Source organism: Bufo bufo, chromosome 5 (genome assembly GCF_905171765.1).
Source record: "Bufo bufo chromosome 5, aBufBuf1.1, whole genome shotgun sequence".
NCBI classification, from domain to species: Eukaryota; Metazoa; Chordata; class Amphibia; order Anura; family Bufonidae; genus Bufo; species Bufo bufo.
Genome location: NC_053393.1, coordinates 486764054 through 486782134, shown reverse-complemented (window position 1 = coordinate 486782134; position 18081 = coordinate 486764054). Strand labels below are relative to the sequence as shown.

The window sequence follows — 18081 nt, the reverse complement described above, 5'->3', positions numbered from 1 at the left end:
CTAACTGGTTATTTTACATTCGGCTATATCCCTTTAGAATATCCTAAGCCTAACGGGGGGAGGGGGGGGGGGGTTTCTAAACAGAAGTGCAACGCGAAATCCATTAATTTCAGTGGGTTCAGTTAAAGTTTCCAACATCCCCCACCACGAAAACACACTGGGTTAGATTTATGTGGCCCGTAATATAAAATAGCTGTTCTGGAAAATGTCTGTAGTCAGTCTAAATCCCAGCATAAATTATATTAGAAACCAGTGTGTGAGAGCGGCTTTACATTGGAGACCCTGCTGTCTCTGCTGGAACCTGACTGCCGCCGTTGTGCCGCACCGTCTGGACGTAGCAGGATGTAATGTACCATTCTTCTCACTGATAGATGGTTCTGATTTTATGACTGGTGTGTTCTGCAAAGCACAGTTTTCAGATTCCATTGACTAAACTCCATCAACAGCTGCTTTGTGTTGGAAGAGGATGACTTAAAGGGGTTCTCTCACTTCAGCAAATGGCATTTATCACATAGGGAAGGTTAATACGTGGATCTTACTAATGTATTGTTATTGTCCATATTGCCTCCTTTGCTGGCTGGATTCATTTTTCCATCACATTACACCCTGCTAGTTTCCAGGGGTTACAACCACCCTACAATCCAGCAGCAGTGGTCGTGCTTGCCCGCTTCAGGAAAAAGCACCAGCCTAGGCATACTCCCGCCTCAGGCACCAGAGAGGGTAGCCCTTTTTCCTGTAGTGTGAAAGCACGACCACCACTGATGGATTGCAGGGTGGTAATAACCCCTGGGAACGAGCAGTGTATAATGTGATGAAAAAATGAATCCAGCCAGCAAGGGAGTCAATATGGATAATCACAATACATTAGTAAGTGCCTTGTATTAACTTTCTCTACATTATAAATGCCACTTACTGAAGTGAGACAACCCCTTTAATCTTGTACGCTCACAAATCTTCTCCAAGAAAGAGCATAATTTAGGACATTGAAGGGGACATGTCTTCTCTACAGTCCGATACACAGGCAGCTGGGAAACATTTAGTATAACTTGTATTTAACTTATTTAAATCTTTGTTCATTCTGGGTGTAGGAGTCCAGTGGGCGGTCCTATCAGTGATTGACAGCTATCTCTGTATAATGGTCTGTCACTGACTAGTACCACCCACTGGACTCCTAAGCATGGAAAGAGCAGGGATGTAAATGAATAAACTGCAAGTTAGGTCTCAGTGAGTCATGGACGTATGCTATCCATGGTCTCCACGGACCGCTCATGTATCCATTGACTTTAATGTGTGTATTCACACATCAGTTGTTTTCCATGCCCTATTATGTCTGTGATTACGGATCACTCATACACATTATAGTCTATGGGTCCATGAAAACTACGGACACAACACGGGTGCCATCCGTGTTTGGTCTGTGGTTTTCAGGGATCTGTGATAGAATATACTCTGAACATTTATTTTCAGTCTAGCAGTGTCCATGAAATATGGATGACACACAGAGGGGGGGGGGGGGGACTCACGGACCAAAAGCGCATTCTTAACGGGCATCTTCACGGATAAACCACTGATGATCCTATTACGGACATGGCCTTTATACGGAATCTTTTCAACCTGCCCAGCTCCTCCTGCGCTATATATACCATGCCGCCCACACGTGTGCCTGTCGGTGCCCATGTGTGGATTATGTGACGATTATGATTATCATATTCATAATTCTCTCTTCAGGTCTCCCTATATTTACACTTGGTAGAATATTTCTAAGCTGAGTACCGTGCAAGTCTTCTTCAAGATGAGCATTAGTATTCCACTTTCCGAGCTTAAGAACCTAATGCCATTTCCTGATGTTATTTACTTAAATCTCTAAGATTATCGGCTGAGAGGTTGGTAGATGACAATCTTTAGCTTGCGAATCTGTATTTATATGAAATCTCACGAGTAGCAGAATCCTGTGCTTGTAATACATGTGACTATCGCTCACGCACTTAACACGGAGTCCTCAGGGCAAATCCCACTTTACATGCAAGTACAGAGGTTATCCACCTAAAAATATATATATATTTATTTTTTTTAATCGGACTAAGGGCTCATGCACAAAAAACATATTGTTCCCTCAGTTTCTGTTCCGTTTTTGTAGAGGTCCGTATATGGAACCATCAATTTGAATGTGGCTTGAAAAAAAAAAACGGAAATGACTCATTCCGTGTGCATTCCGTGTCTGTACGTCCACATGGACAGACCTTGTTACAATGGATCCGCCAAAAAAAACGCATGTCACACGGATGTCAGCCAGTTGGTTTTTTTTTGCGGACCGCAAAATACATACAGTAATGTGCATGAGCCCTAATAATGTCGTCTGAGATGGATGGCATTGGTGTCTGCTTCCAGCAGTGTACCAGCCATTCTGCTTTCTGTAGACACACTGCCTAAGAGAGCATTCACACCACCCTATGACGCACAGATACCAGCTGTGTGCATCCTGCACTTTCTGTGGGCCCCTATTGTAGAACCGCCTATTCTTGTCCACGAAACGGGCAAAATTAGGACATGTTCTGTAATTTGCAGAACAGCCGCACGCATGCGGACAACATAGGGATGACATCCATGTGCGGTCTGCATTTTTCGTGTCCCCTTAGAAATGAATGAGTCTGCGTGTGATTCGCAGAAAATGCGAAAATACCGTCATGTGAGTGCTCCCTTTTCAGTCAGATTGCAGTGTGACTTTAGCAATGATTCTCACTAGGGATGAGTGAACTTGTGTTTTTAAGTTCGGCGTACAAGGTTCGGGTTATCTAAGAATTCCGTTATGGAGTCTGCTACCACGGACCATAACTTATAGTCCGTGGTAGCGGGATCCATAATGGATTTCTTAGATAACCCGAAGCTTGTACGCTGAAATTAAAAACGCAAGTTCGCTCAACACTAATTCTCACATGAAAGGGGCTGAGCTGCAATACCAGGCAAAGCCTATGAACAAGAGTGGCGCTGTTTACAAGGAAAATACATTAAATGGACATACCAGGTTGTGATTGGTTCTGCTGCAGTTGGTTTTGTGGCAGAATCTAGGTGAAACTTTGTAAAACTGTATATTTAAAGGGGTTTACCAGGACTAAATTATCTGTGACCTATCCTCAATATCAGATCAGTGGGGGTCCGACTCCCAGCATCACTGCTGATCGAGCTCCATGCACTGTATAGTGACCATGAATCTGGTGAAAGCTGCTGATCGGCGGGGGTGCTGGCAATCGGACCCCCAACGATCTGATAGTTATGACTTGTCCTAAGGATAGGTCATCGGTAAAGCAGCCCCTTTAATGTGTGTTTTGTATGTATTTCTGTTAAGGCATTATGAATGTGTAAGAAATAAGTCTGTAGTAATCAGAACATTTTGTATTCATAGAGCATGACCGCACACAGGGCGCCCATTACACATACACAGGGGGGCTTCTAGGATTTGTGTTACTGAGGTGAAAAATGAACGGCTTCGGAGGGGTTAAAAAACGTATGCATGCCGCATGGTAATCAGTGCATTGCTCTGAAGTGATTGACCAAGAGGGATCCGTGAGATTAGTATACCATCACTTCGGAAGGCTGACTGCATGATCCTTCTCAACCAGCTCCTGAGAGCGATTTACTGGTGATAGTACAGAATGTACCGACTAGTGGTCAGGGGGCATCTAATCGCTGCCCGGGTTTAAAGGGGACCTGTCAGTTCTTCTGACATGTCTTTTTTTTTTTATAAATGCTTGTATTCCCCATAAAATAACATTTCAGCTTAGGCTACTTTCACACTGGCGTTTTGACTTTCCATTTGCGAGATCCGTTCAGGGCTCTCAGAAGCGGTCCAAAACGCATCAGTTTTGCCCTATTGCATTCTGAATGGAAAAGGTTCCGCTCAGAATGCGTCAGTTTGCCTCCGTTCAGTCTCCATTCCGCTCTGGAGGCGGACACCAAAACTCAGCCTACAGCGTTATGCTGTCCGTCTGACGAAACTGATCCAAACGGATCCGTCCTGACTTACAATGTAAGTCAATGGGGACGGATCAGTTTTCACTGACACAATCAGACACAATAGAAAACTGATCCGTCCTCCGTTGACTTTCAATGGTGTTCAAGACGGATCCGTCTTGACTATGTTAAAGATAATACAAACGGATCCGCCCCAAATGCGAGTGTGAAAGTAGCCTTAGCTTTTTCATTAAACTCTGCTTTGTACCATTCCTCTGTTATTCCTCTTTAAAAAGTATAAACAAACACTGAGAAATGGTAACTTGGCGTTACTATTCCCCTTCTTAATTCTGACACTGATTGCAAGACCCATTTCCACCCTGTTTGCCTCCTTCCCCTGTGCAGTTGTGTAGGTAGTATATTCACTCCTGGCCATAGATCTCCTATCGGGCGGTGGGGTGGACATTGACTAACCAGGGTAACCAGCTGGGATCCTAGAGCCTGCATAACTTGTTGCTGCTTCTACAGTTTGCTGTATGTGTTGTAGGGGAAACATCTGTAACGCATTTGGCGTTATTAAAGGGGTTGTCTAGGATTATAATATCATGGCCACTTTTTTTTTTTTTTTTTTTTAAATAGTTCTACACCTGTCCACAGATTTTTTGGCATTGTAGCTCATCTCCATTCACTTCAATGGAGACTCCAATACCAGACACAACCCACGGACAAACGTGATGCTAGAAGAAAGCAGCCATGTTTCTCTAGTCCTGGACAACCCCTTTAAGACCAGTTGCCTTGGTCTGAGTTGAATCCATGCACATATGTTACCATTGTCCTGCTTGTACGCACCAGCATTGTGCTGCCGTGTCCCAGGTACGTGTCAGACATTAAATGCTGCTTTGGCATCAACTGTTCATAACTGTCTCTACTAAACTTGTAGACATCTCATCTTTTGGTTGTTTAAACTTTCAACAGATTTTTTTTTTTCTTTTCTTATTTTGTAACTGTTTTTGTCTCATTTTAAAAAAAGCTTCTATATTTGACATTTTGTTTTTTTTGTTTTTTTGTTTTTCTTTTTACTCCCTGCTTCTGGCATTTTCCTTACATCCCTGTGTTCTTATATCTGTTTGACTTTTGTGTGTTACCTCCTTCCTTTAATTTTCTTCACCTATTCCTTACTGTACCTTCACTCACCCCCTTTGCAATCCCTGCTGATATAGCCGCACAGGCTGGGGAAACTGACTGAGCAGGTATGGGATTTTCACGTTCACTAAAAACCCATCTGTAAGCTTCCTTTACTAGATCATAATAGGGAATAGGATGAGTCTGGACTAATGGATTAAAGGGACCCATTTGTGACAGGTGTCTATAACTTATTTTATATATTAGTCTAGATATATGTCTGTGTTGTACTGATATAGGTTACCACTAGAGATGAGTGAATTTCTTAAAAGTTCGATTCGACTGATTCGCTGAATTTCACCAAAAAATGCGCTTCGTGACGAATTATTTTGTCACACAGCGCATTTTTTTTGTAAGTAGCGGGTGCAATGACAGGAAGCTGCGATAGCGCCGCCCCCGTCATTGTACACCTCAGATGCCTCGTTCATACATGATCACGGCATCGGAGTGTAAAATTAACAATAAAATAAAAAATTCAATAAAACTTACCGCCTCAATTTGCTTGCGACGGGCCGGCCATCTTGCTTGAAGATCTCGGCGGTAATCCTGTGCGGCGCGAGATTACGTCATAACGCCAGCTGGCGTGGTGACGTATGACGTCGGCGTGATGATGTAATCTCGCACCACACCGGATTTCCGCCGAGATCTTCAAGCAAGATGGAGGCTGGCGGCCCGTCGCGAGCAAATGGAGCAGGCAAGTTAGAATTTTTTAGTTTTTTATACTATTTCAGGTTAAATCGATTAGCTGACACGAAGCACGAGGGAATTCTAGGCGAATCGAATTTATCCTGAAATTCGGATCGAATTTCACTTCCTGGGATTCGATTTGCTCATCTCTAGTTACCACAAAAGTCATATGAGGTTTGAAAGTAGAACTGTTACGTGATTCAAATTGCTTTCTTTTATGTTCACTGTTGTAACTAATTAGTTTTATTTGTGCATCTAAAATAACTAATGAAGCAACTTTACAAATAGTCTGAATTAATAATATTCTACTATTTTGTGTCTACAGCACCTATGCAGCTCTATGTTTCTCCATGGATACACACTATAGACACACCCTGTGTAATCAGATCACGTCTTAGTAAGGCCTCTTGCACATGAACATTGTGCATCCGTTCTGTGCATTGGGGACCGCAATTTGCGGTCCCCAATGCACGGGCAACGTCCATGCGGCGGCCGGGACGGATCGAGACCCATTCAACTTGAATGGGTCCGTGATCCGTCCACACTGCAAAAAAATAGGACAAGTTCAATTTTTTTTTGCGGTGCGGAGGCACGGACAGAAATACCACGCGCAATACGGCCACGGGCACACAACGTTCGTGTGCAAGAGGCCTAAGGCTGAGTTCACATCAGCGTTCAGCCTTTCCATTCTTCTGCTCCGTTAAAAGACGGATTTGGCACATAACTGAGCCGAATAGAGCCTACGGACGCAATAGACTATAATAGGGTCTATTAGATTTCCGCTCAGAGGAAGATTTTTGAAGCGGAGACATAAAGTCCTGCATGTACAACTTTTGACTCCACTTCAAAAATCTTCCTCCAAGCACAAACCTAACGGACCCTATTATAGTCGCATGTAGGCTCCGTTCAGCTCAGTTATGTGGCGAAATCGGTCCTTTCCATTCTTCTATTCATATAACGGAGCAGAAGAACGGAAAGGCTGAGCGCTGATGTGAACTCGGCCTTACTCACTATATGTATACCAGATAGGAAAGAAGAGAAACGTCTGCAGGATCAGACTACGCAGGGTTTGTTTGTAGTCTGTTACCATTGAAACATATGTCTGCATAGAAACTGTAGACCCAAAATAGGATATTATTAATTAAAGGGACGCTTCCATCAGAAAGAGAGATTTTTTATTTTTTTTACTTGTCCTTCTGTAGCAGTCAACACAAATGATATGACCTTCTATATAGATTTGTAATCCATTGTCTACTGCTGCTGTGAGAGGAAGATGTTATCTGAAGGGTAACCCTTATAATCACAGTAGGTGTAGAATTGCAATAACTGTATGACGGCTCTAGTGTTCTCTTGACAGGCCCACATGAAGATGCCCACAGAAGACCATTGCATTGATTAGTGTAACATATGATGTTCTGCATTTGTGTTGGTCCCATGTTCATATGTGCCCGCATTGCTTAGAAACATGTTGTTTTAATGTATGCAAATGAGCCTCTAGATGCAACAGGGGCGGTGCTGTTACACCTAAAGGTTCAGGTCTCTGCACTGTCGCGTCCTCATGTACTTTGACAAGGCCAGACATAATGATGTTTTCACTGCCTGGCCCTATGAATCAAAATGCAGAGGGCACTGCAACAGAGAGAGCTGAACGTTTAGGTGTAACGTCAACACCTCCATTTCTCCGGGAGGCTAATTTGCATATATTAAAACATTTTTCTCAGCAGTGTGGGCACATATGAACATGGGACCAACACTGATGCCTTCAGCTGCCAAGTGCACATAGAACAGGTCAGCCAGTTTCATAGGTACAAATCTGCTGACATATGTCCTTTAACCCCTTAAGGACTTAGGACGTACCGGTACGGTATGTTTCCCGAGTCCTTAAGGACCCATGACGTACCAGTACGTCATGTTATGTTCCGATCACCGGCGGGCGGTGATCGGAACCCGGTGCCTGCTCAAATCATTGAGCAGGCACCTTGGCTAAATGTGCGGGGGGGGGGACCCGATGGCATGGAAGGCATCGCGCTGCCTTCCGGTGACAAGCCTGTGAGATCCAGCCCCCACTCATACAGGCCGGAAGCTGTATGAGTAATACACACAGTATTACTCATACAGCCAATGCATTCCAATACAGAAGTATTGGAATGCATTGTAAAGGATTAGACCCCCAAAAGTTAAAGTCCCAAAGTGGGACAAAAAATAAAGTTTTCCCCCAAAAAATTTTAAGTTTCAAGTAAAAATAAACAAAAACGTCATTTTCCCCAAATAAAGTTAAAAAGAAATTGTAAAATATAGTGGGGGGGGGGGGGGGAAAGTATACATATTGGGTATTGCCACGTCCGTACAGCAAGCGATCAAAAAGGCGTTTGCCCACCAAAATAGTACCAATCTAACCGTCACCTCATCCCGCAAAAAAATGAGCCCCTACCTGAGACAATCGCCCCAAAAATACAAAAACTATGGCTCAGAATATGGAGACACTAAAACATAATTTTTTTGTTTTAAAAAAGCTGTTATTGTGTAAAACTTACATAAATAAAAAAAGTATACATATTTGGTATCGCCACGTTCGTATCGACCGGCTCTATAAAAATATCACATGACCTAACCCCTCAGATGAACACCGTAAAAAATTTCAAATATAAACTGTGCTAAATAAACCATTTTTTGTCACCTTACATCACAAAAAGTGTAATAGCAAGCGATCAAAAAGTCATATGCACCCCAAATTAGTGCCAATCAAACCGTCATCTCATCCCGCAAAAAATAAGACCCTACCTACGATAATCGCCCAAAAACTGAAAAAACTATGGTTCTCAGAATATGGAGACACTAAATCATGATTTTTTTTTTTTGTTTCAAAAATGATATTATTGTGTAAAACTTACATAAATAAAAAAAAAGTATACATATTAGGTATCGCCGCATCCGTGACAACCTGGTCTATAAAAATATCACATGATCTAACCTGTCAGATGAATGTTGTAAATAACAAAAAATAACAAAAAAAACAGCTATTTCTTGTTACCTTGCCTCACAAAAAGTGTAATATAGAGCAACCAAAAATCATATGTACCCTAAATTAGTACCAACAATACTGCCACCCTATCCCGTAGTTTCTAAAATGGGGCCACTTTTTTGGAGTTTCTACTCTAGGAGTGCATCAGGGGGGCTTCAAATGGGACATAGTGTCAAAAAAAAACAGTCCAGCAAAATCTGCCTTCCAAAAACCGTATGGCATTCCTTTCCTTCTGCGCTCTGCCGTGTGCCCGTACAGCTGTTTACGACCACATATGGGGTGTTTCTGTAAACTACAGAATCTGGGCCATAAATATTGAGTTTGGTTTGGCTGTTAACCCTTGCTTTGTAACTGGAAAAAATTTATTAAAATTGAAAATCTGCCAAAAAAAGAGAAATTTGGGAAATTGTATCTCTATTTTCCATTATTTCTTGTGGGAACACCTAAAGGGTAACAAGTTTGTAAAAATCTGTTTTGAATACCTTCAGGGGTGTAGTTTATAGAATGGGGTCATTTTTGGGTGGTTTCTATTATGTAAGCCTCGCAAAGTGACTTCAGACCTGAACTGGTCCCTAAAAATTGGGTTTTTGAAAATTTCTGAAAAATTTCAAGATTTGCTTCTAAACTTCTAAGCATTGTAACATCCCCAAAAAATTTAATATCATTCCCAAAATGATCCAAACATGAAGTAGACTTATGGGGAATGTAAAATAATAACTATTTTTGGAGGTATTACTATGAATTATGGAAGTAGAGAGATTGAAACTTGGAAATTTGCAATTTTTTACCAATTTTTGGTAAATTTGGTATTTTTTTTATAAATAATTTTTTTTTTTTTTTTTGCTTCATTTTACCAGTGTCATGAAGTACAATATGTGACGAAAAAACTATCTCAGAATGGCCTGGATAAGTCAAAGCGTTTTAAAGTTATCACCACTTAAAGTGACACTGGTCAGATTTGCAAAAAAATGGCCGGGTCTTTAAGGTTGAAATAGGGCTGAGTCCTTAAGGGGGTTAAGCAAAATTGACTGCAAAAAAAGAGGAAATTAAAGAGACAAGATAGGAAGTAAAAAACATGGAATGACTTGGAAAACAGGTAGATGGTTTTCCGGATATCATTTTTCAATCTTAAAATAATTATATAGAACATTCACATATAATTTGTTAATAAGTATTACAAAAATTGACCTTTAATACTGTTTGCAAAATTGCTTAATTTTTTTCTCTTAAATGCATTTTAACAAATATAAAAAATTGTTGCATAGGTGGACACAGTTTTTAAAGGGGTTATCTTAAGAATAGGCCATCAATATAAGATTTAGGTGAGGTCTAACTGTTTGCCCTCTGCTGATCAGCTGTTTGAAGGGGTTGCAGTGTTTGTATGTAAACAGTGAAGGTTAGGGCCACAGCTCCTATAAACAGCTGAACGACTTGGGTACCGAGATAGCCTGTAGAATAGATAGCCTATTCTACAGATTAAAGTCTATGTACACCTTTGGGGGCATTTTTATATTAGTGCATTGTACTCATTATGAGCTAAAAATAATTTTTTCAATTGCTCTTTATTAAAAATGTGGAGCCCTTTTCTCTGTACATAGCTGAGATCGTCTACAAGCAGAATCTGAATTTTCTCTCTGCTCCGGGCTGACGGGCTCCTTATCTCTAATCTCTGACCATATAAACACTTATTATAGCTCAATACTTATCTTACTGATAGGAATGTGACTTAAATAAGTGTTTATGACCTCTTAGTAATTTAGAGATAGGGCCATTAGATGACCAGCGCCCAGCACCCTTGCCCCTCCTTCCTTTACAAGCCCTTCATTCTCCTTCTTGATTAACAGGGACAGGCAAGATGACTATGTAGGAAGAAGAAGACTGTGGGATTGGCAGAGGAAGCAGGAAGAGCAAGAGTGCATAGAGTGGCTTGGGCCTGCCCCGATGCACTTAGCTGCTCATTTGCATATGGATTAAAAGACCTTCAGGGCAGTTTGCCTGTTTTAACAACAAATTTCATGGTGACCGATTCCCTTTTTGTATTAATTTTTATTTATTTTATCCAGTTATATAGCGCTGACATATTCCACAGTGCTTTACAGATATCAGCATCAAGCTGTCCCCAAATTGGGCTCACAATCTAAGTTCCCTATCAGTATATCTTTGGAGTGTAGGAGGAAACCCACGCAAACATGAGGAGAACATAAAAACTCCATGCAGATGTTGTCCTTGTTTGGATTTGAACCCAGGACCCCAGCGCTGCAAGTCACCAGTGCTAACCACCGAGCAACCAAGCTGCCCTATAAGTTATTAATAAATTTGAATGATTTTTGATGTTCCAGTTTCCGATCCTTGCTTAACTTCACAAAGTGTTAAATCTCCCTATTAAGAGAGAACCTCTGTGATCACCGGCAAACAGCTGACTGGGGACATTTGCTGTCACCTATTGATTTCCCCTGCAGCAGACGTTGCAGGGCTATATGTAGTGTTACACGTTGGTAGTTTAGATGAATGGCCGTCCAATGTCCATGAAATGCATGGCTGCACGAGTCGGCCAAAGTGAGAGCAGCTTTCAGCTTTGGCTCAAAGTGGGGATCCTTGTTACAAACTGGTTGGGAAAGGTATCCCAGACGTCCCAATCATTTGTACCTCGTGAGCTGCATTTGATTTTGAGTGGTGGCCCATGTTTAACTCAAAATGGAGTAGAGACACCATAGAATTGGCACTAGCCTAGTGCGCAGGCGCGGGATCTGGCAGAGGGACGGGGAGGATTGCGGAGGCGGCGCTGAGCTGTAGAAGGCGGCGCTGAAAACAGGGAAGGCAGCGCTGGGCACCGGACGGCGAGGGGTGCGGCCGGGCACCCTGTATTAACGGACCTCCCCTTGGGCACCTTAAGTAAGTAAGTAAGTTATAAAAACCAGTTTTTTGGGCAAATAGAGCCACAGTGAGGTTTAATAAGGCCAGCTTAGGATTCTTCTTATTAGTCTGGACATGAGCATATGTTTAGGTTAGAGGGGTTAAATCTGATGACAGAATCCCTATAAACCAGCCAGACCGACACTGTTTGGAGGTTAGGATGGTACAGGACGACTTCTTTTATCTGATCTAACATCACAGCTTGACATTTTAGCATTTATAATTAAATCTGCTTTATGTATAAAATCATTTTTTGTCCATGATTTTTAAAGTGGTTTTCTAGCAGTAGAATATTAATGACCTACACTCAGGATAGGTCATCAATATCTGATTCGTGGGGAGTTCAGCTCCTGGCACCCCCCACCAATAAGGTGTTTCAAGAGGCCACAGAGGTTATGTGAGCACGGCGGCCTATTCAGAGACCATTGACATCATATTTGACGGTCACTTGGCTTATGTGAATGGGTCTGAGCTTCAATACCAAGCACAGCCACTATACAATGTATGGCGCTGTACTTGGTTAGCTACGAGGCCATGGTGCTTACTGGAGCACTGTGGCCTCCTCAAACAGCTGAACGGTGGAGGTACCAGGTGTCCGACTCCCACTGATCAGATATTGATGTCCTATCCTGAGGATAGATCATCAGTATTCTAAACCCGAAAAATCCCTTTAACTTGCCTTTGGTAATTGCGCAGAAGCTAAACATTAAAATGCTTTTTTACAGTTAAATTTGATGATACACAGAAAGTAATGTCCACATTTTATTTCTTACTTTGTGGAAGCCATCTTGTTTCTCACATTGTAGTCTGTCTTCTTGGCAGGGACATGGTAAACGGTGTAGTGCAGCCTTTATATTATTTTTTTTAAGAGTCTCAAGAAAATATCTCTGCATGTGTCTGTGCTCTTCATTATGATTGTATAATTACCGATATACTGGATCGGTGCTTCAATTAAACTTATTTAAAATGGTTCCCCTGTGGTTGCAGATGAACTGTATAATTGGCAGGAACATTATCAGATTTTTTTTGGATACTTAATGGGTTTAGATGCCCCAAAATTCTGTAGATGAACAGTGTAAGTTACAGTTCTTCCCTCTGCCTTGGGGAAAAAGGAATAATCTTTATCATTGCAGAGATTTTCCTCCTGTTTTGATATAAGCCTTTAATATTACCTCCATGTATAGCTCCCCTTCTTTGACCATCACAGGTTTTGTGCCATAATCCTTTGGCCTCTTAGTTGTGGTTTGGGTATCATTAGTGTCGACCATTTTTAGTTTAAAGGGATTGTGCAACTTCAGTGTTTTTGTAACAGACATCACAGAGTGGGGGGGGACCCATGGTGGTGATCATACCTACCTAGTCCCTGCCACTGGATTTCAGCTCTATTGCTCCACTGCCAACTCTGCAGGTCCTGGATCTCTCATAATCAATGTCCTGTTGGTGGAGGTCAAATGACCGCTGTAACCAATCACTGGTCACAGAGGTAACCTGTCGCCCATTCGGTACACCACTGGGTCATGTGCTTCATGGTTGACAGATCACCGCTGCAGCAGTCACGTGACCTCTGTCAACAGGGTGGTGCTTCCGAGGAACCCAGGACCACCGAGGTGGCGATGGAGTGGGAACCCAGTAGCCGGGACCAGGTAAGTATGATCATCACCGTGGGTCTGGCCACCCTGAGAGGTCTGTTACAAAAAGTTTAAAGTTGCACAACTCCTTAAAAGGGGTTATCTCACGAAGATTATTGTTTATGGATAAATGCAGGCCAAAACTATTACCATTTTTTGTATTTACACTTAATGTTTAATCTCATATTTCCATTGAACAGCCTTTCTGTGTCTAAAAGCCCTATTACACGGAGCAAATATCGTACAGATTCTCGTGCATGTGAGCGAAATCGAACAAGAATCGTGTGATGTAATAAATACAAACGATTCAAAGATGAGCAACAAATCGCTCGTTTCTCATCCATTGTGATCTTTCAGCATACAAAAAAATGATCGCTCCTCGTTAATGGATCCGTTCGTATAATAGAGTCGTCTACGCGTTAACAATCTCATACATGCCTTTGCCATTGGCTACCTTGAAGTAGAAATACGTGACCGGATGGGTATTGAATATAGCCTTGTGCGCCATTTTTAAATGAACACAGGAACCATGGTATTTTCGCTGCGAACAGATCTTCGCTACTTCTAAATTATGGTAGGTGGGACATATAGTAGGTTGTACAGTAGGTGGTTAACAGGTGGTATATACCGATCACCACTACGTCATCCACTATCACACCTACCATTCCACCTGAAGACCACCCTCTTGACCAAGCATCTGTCCACAATCTTTACATGTAATAACCATAAACGATTTAAAAGCGAACGATTATCGATGTGTATAATAAGCGAAATTTTCGGCGCTAACGAGTCGTTACATGTTCGATTGTTTATCTTGATCTGTATGACATCTGCTGGTGTAATAGTACCTTTGCTCAGGAGATGCCAGACAAATACAGTATAGTAACATTCTCTCACTGTCATTTGCCCGGCATCTCTCCTGAGAAGTAGAAACACTGAAGCTTTAGAAGCAGCCAACTAACCCCACCAGCGATCCTTCCCTACCTAAGGGAGCATGGAGAGAGAGGCAAAACTGAGCATGTGTGTCCACTTCAGCACATTTACTGAGGTGGACACTGAAAGGTTGTTCAATAGAAACAGCAGGTGGAGCTATGCTAACATTATTTTTTTGTGGGATAAGCCCTTTAAGGCCTCATGCACACGACCGTTTTTTTTTAAGGTCCGCAAAAACGGGGTCCGTGATCTGTGTCAGTTTTTTCTTCCGTGGGTCTTCCTTGATTTTTGGAGGATCCACGGACATGAAGAAAAAGTCGTTTTGGTGTCCTCCTGGCCGTGCTGAGCCAAACGGATCCGTCCTGACTTACAATGCAAGTCAATGGGGACGGATCCGTTTGACGTTGACACAATGAATGTACAGTAATACAGGGGAGGGAGGGGGGGCCCACTGGCCACCCATGAATGTACTGTAATACAGGAGAGGGAGGGGGCCCACTGGCCACCAATGAATGTACAGTAATACAGGGGAGGGAGGGGGGGCCGCACTGGCCACCAATGAATGTAATACAGGGGAGGGAGGGGGGGCACACTGGCCACCAATGAATTTAAAACTGGGGAGGGAGGGGGGGTGCCCCTTCCTGCCTGGCAGCACCTGATCTCTTACAGGGGGCTATGATACGCACAATTAACCCCTTAGGTGCGGCACCTGAGGGGTTAATTGTGCGGATCACAGCCCCCTGTAAGAGATCGGGTGCTGCCAGGCAGCAGGGGGCAGTCATGTACACATTTCTTAGTATATTCTAACTTGAAGCGTCCCCATCACTATGGGAACGTCTCTGTGTTAGAATATACTGTCGGATCTGCGTTTTCACGAAGTGAAAACTCAGCTCTGAAAAAGCTTTTATGCAGACGGATCTGCGATCCGTCTGTGTGAAAGTAGCCTACGGCCACGGATGCCAATCTTGTGTGCATCCGTGTTTTTTCACGGACCCATTGACTTGAATGGGTCCGTGAACCGTTGTCCGTCAAAAAAATAGGACAGGTCATATTTTTTGGACGGACAGGAAACGCGGATCACGGCCGCGGATGAACAACGGTGCATTTTCCGAGTTTTCAACGGACCCATTGAAAGTCAATGGGTCCGCAGAAAATCATGGAAAACGGAACAACGGCCATGGATGCACACAACGGTCGTGTGCATGAGGCCTAAGAGCCACATTTAAGTAGTATGAATGGTGATCAGCTAAATTAAAGGAATTGTATCATCAACACAATCCCTTGTCAAAAATACACATTAAGTCTCAACCTGCTCAGCCGTTGCAAGGGTAATGTGGTATTATGTGGTGCCTGTAAAAACTTACATGGTGGCTGAACAGTGAACAAGTGGATAATTCCAGTAATAATGTAACGTACCCATTGTCATAGATGCAAAATAGTATCTGCAGCTGCCAAAAGATGGGAAGTCAAGGGTCCCGAGAACCACGTGTGGAGGGGCCATGGTGGAGGGGCCATGAATGTAGATAAAGTGTGACACATGACATTTTGGTGTCATCTACACAGGAGATACCTGGTACCACAAACACGTTACTGAACTGATCAGTCTCCATTTTTGGGATTTACTGTTCTCCAGTTTCTAATCAACTACAGATTATAATTTCTAGAAAGTGTGATTGATCACGAGCAATCATGAATGCATCATGCGCTTATATCACAACCGTGCCTGAGCATAAGGTTGAATTAGTTCTTGCCTTGTTTGTGTTGTGCATTACTGGCTGCATTTGTAAACTGGTTTTCCCTAAAAACTCAGCCTTTTCTTTGTTTTGCTGCCCCCTGCTGAGTGATATGGTGCTGTTATTTCGTTAAGGCATTTATGTTGAAGCAATTCTTAATAATTGAATATCTCAGTTATAACATGGCTGTATATTTTCACTTTTCCCTTTACTTTTTTCAGTTTCTGCCTAAGGCCTCCTGCAAGCGAACGTATATGTGTTCCGTTCTGTGCATTGGGGACGTTCGTGCGGCCTCCGGGTCTGTAATCCGCCCGTTCTGTAAAAAGATAGAGTTCTATCTTTTTGCGGAACGGAAGTACGGAACGAAACCCCACAGGAGCACTCCGTAGTGCTTCCATAGGGTTCCGTTCCGCACCGTTCCAGATTTGCGGACCCATTCAAGTCAATGGGTCCCACATCCGTGATGCAGAATGCACACGGAACGGTGCCCGTGTATTGTGAATCCGCATATGCGGTCCGCAATACGGCAATGGGAGATCTACGTTCATGTGCAGGAGGCCTGGCGTGATATTTCTTATCTTGTTTTATTCTGTTGCTATACTTCACCTTTACGAATCTAGCATTGGCTTCATTACAACTGATCTTTTGATGCAATCACGTTTGACTTGTTTTCTTTCTTTTTGTTCTGGCTACTAGTTCTTAGTTATGTAGGTTACTGGGGAAGCTGGGTGACCGACAATAGATAGATTTATGTATTAGGCTACTTTCACATCTGCGTTTTTGTTGGATCCGGCAGGGGATCAGCAAAAACGCATCCGGTCAATAATACAACCGTCTGCGTCTGTTCAGAATGGATCTGGTTGTATTATCTCCAAAATGAACAAGACGGATCCGGCACTAAAACCATTGTAAGTCAATGGGCGGTGGATTCATTTTTTTTCGTGTCCGAAAAAATGGATCCGGCACCGTTGACTCCTCAGCCGGATCTCAAAACTGGAAAGAAAAGATGTGAGACCTTAAAAAAAAAGATGTTCTCTTGCTACATTGGAGTTATTATACCTAAGGATATTAGATAAACATGCAACCCATTGTATACAATTATTACAGCTTTATGTTCTTATATGTTATTTAGCGTACTTTGAATATTTCTTATCACTTACTGTATTGCAGGGAACATCCGGACCAGATCCAACAACTGTGTATGTGGATATGAGAGCATTACGACATGACCGGTATGTGAGCAACTTTCCTAAAAAAAACATCCTTTTTAAGCCAGGGCTGCACACAAATTGTTTTGTGACTTCTCATTTCAGCAAAGCCTTGCTTCTGCTCCACTAACAGAATACTACCCACTCTACGCAGTGGCGCTATTCTATAGTCGGCACAGGACAGATACATTATTTATACATGGCTACAATTAAAATATTAAAAGATGAACACTTCATAAACCACCAAAAGGGCCTTGACATCCCTATGGTTGATCACATCACATCATGACAAGATACAAACATCAAAATGAAAGCATGATTATTCATTAATGTATGGCTCAGGGGAGGTTTTATTAAAAAAATAAAATAAAATAGTGTCTCCGCTTGCCATTTTTTTTTTATAGATTTTAGACAAACTGCTATTTACATGAGCAAGATCCAAATCTTTCTTCCTTAGCCCCATAGCAGTCACATTAAAATTGGAGAAACCACCTGAAAAATGTCCCAGCGGTCATAACCTTGTAATTGTTTTCAGTGTGGCTGTATATAGACCTTGAATGTTGTGGGACAAGTTGTAGCTCGTATAGGAACCATTTTGGAGTACCTATATTGTATTAAATAACATATTGGTTTTTTTTTTTGAGTAAGGAGATAAAAACACAGCAATTTCAACATTGTTTTGGGGATTTAGTCGTAACATGAAAGGTTAATGTCTAGATCCATGCAGGGACAGGAGGAAGGTCTGTAATCCTCCTCCACGATGACTGCTCATCCTACTCCTGCCCACTTCCTTTTCTCTTCCACACAGACTGAAGTGAGAGGTGCAA

The 18081-nt window shown here is 42.3% G+C and overlaps 1 protein-coding gene across 7 annotated transcripts in view; it reads left to right on the top strand.

The window, feature by feature from the left end:
- DIP2C (disco interacting protein 2 homolog C) overlaps nucleotides 1-18081 on the top strand; it is a 442508-nt gene that overhangs the window by 391732 nt on the left and 32695 nt on the right. For all 7 annotated transcript variants that reach the window (XM_040434209.1, XM_040434208.1, XM_040434211.1 and 4 more), the window contains one exon: nucleotides 17217-17278. In XM_040434209.1, coding sequence (XP_040290143.1) covers nucleotides 17217-17278 — 62 coding nt within the window. The remainder of the gene's footprint in view (nucleotides 1-17216; nucleotides 17279-18081) is intronic.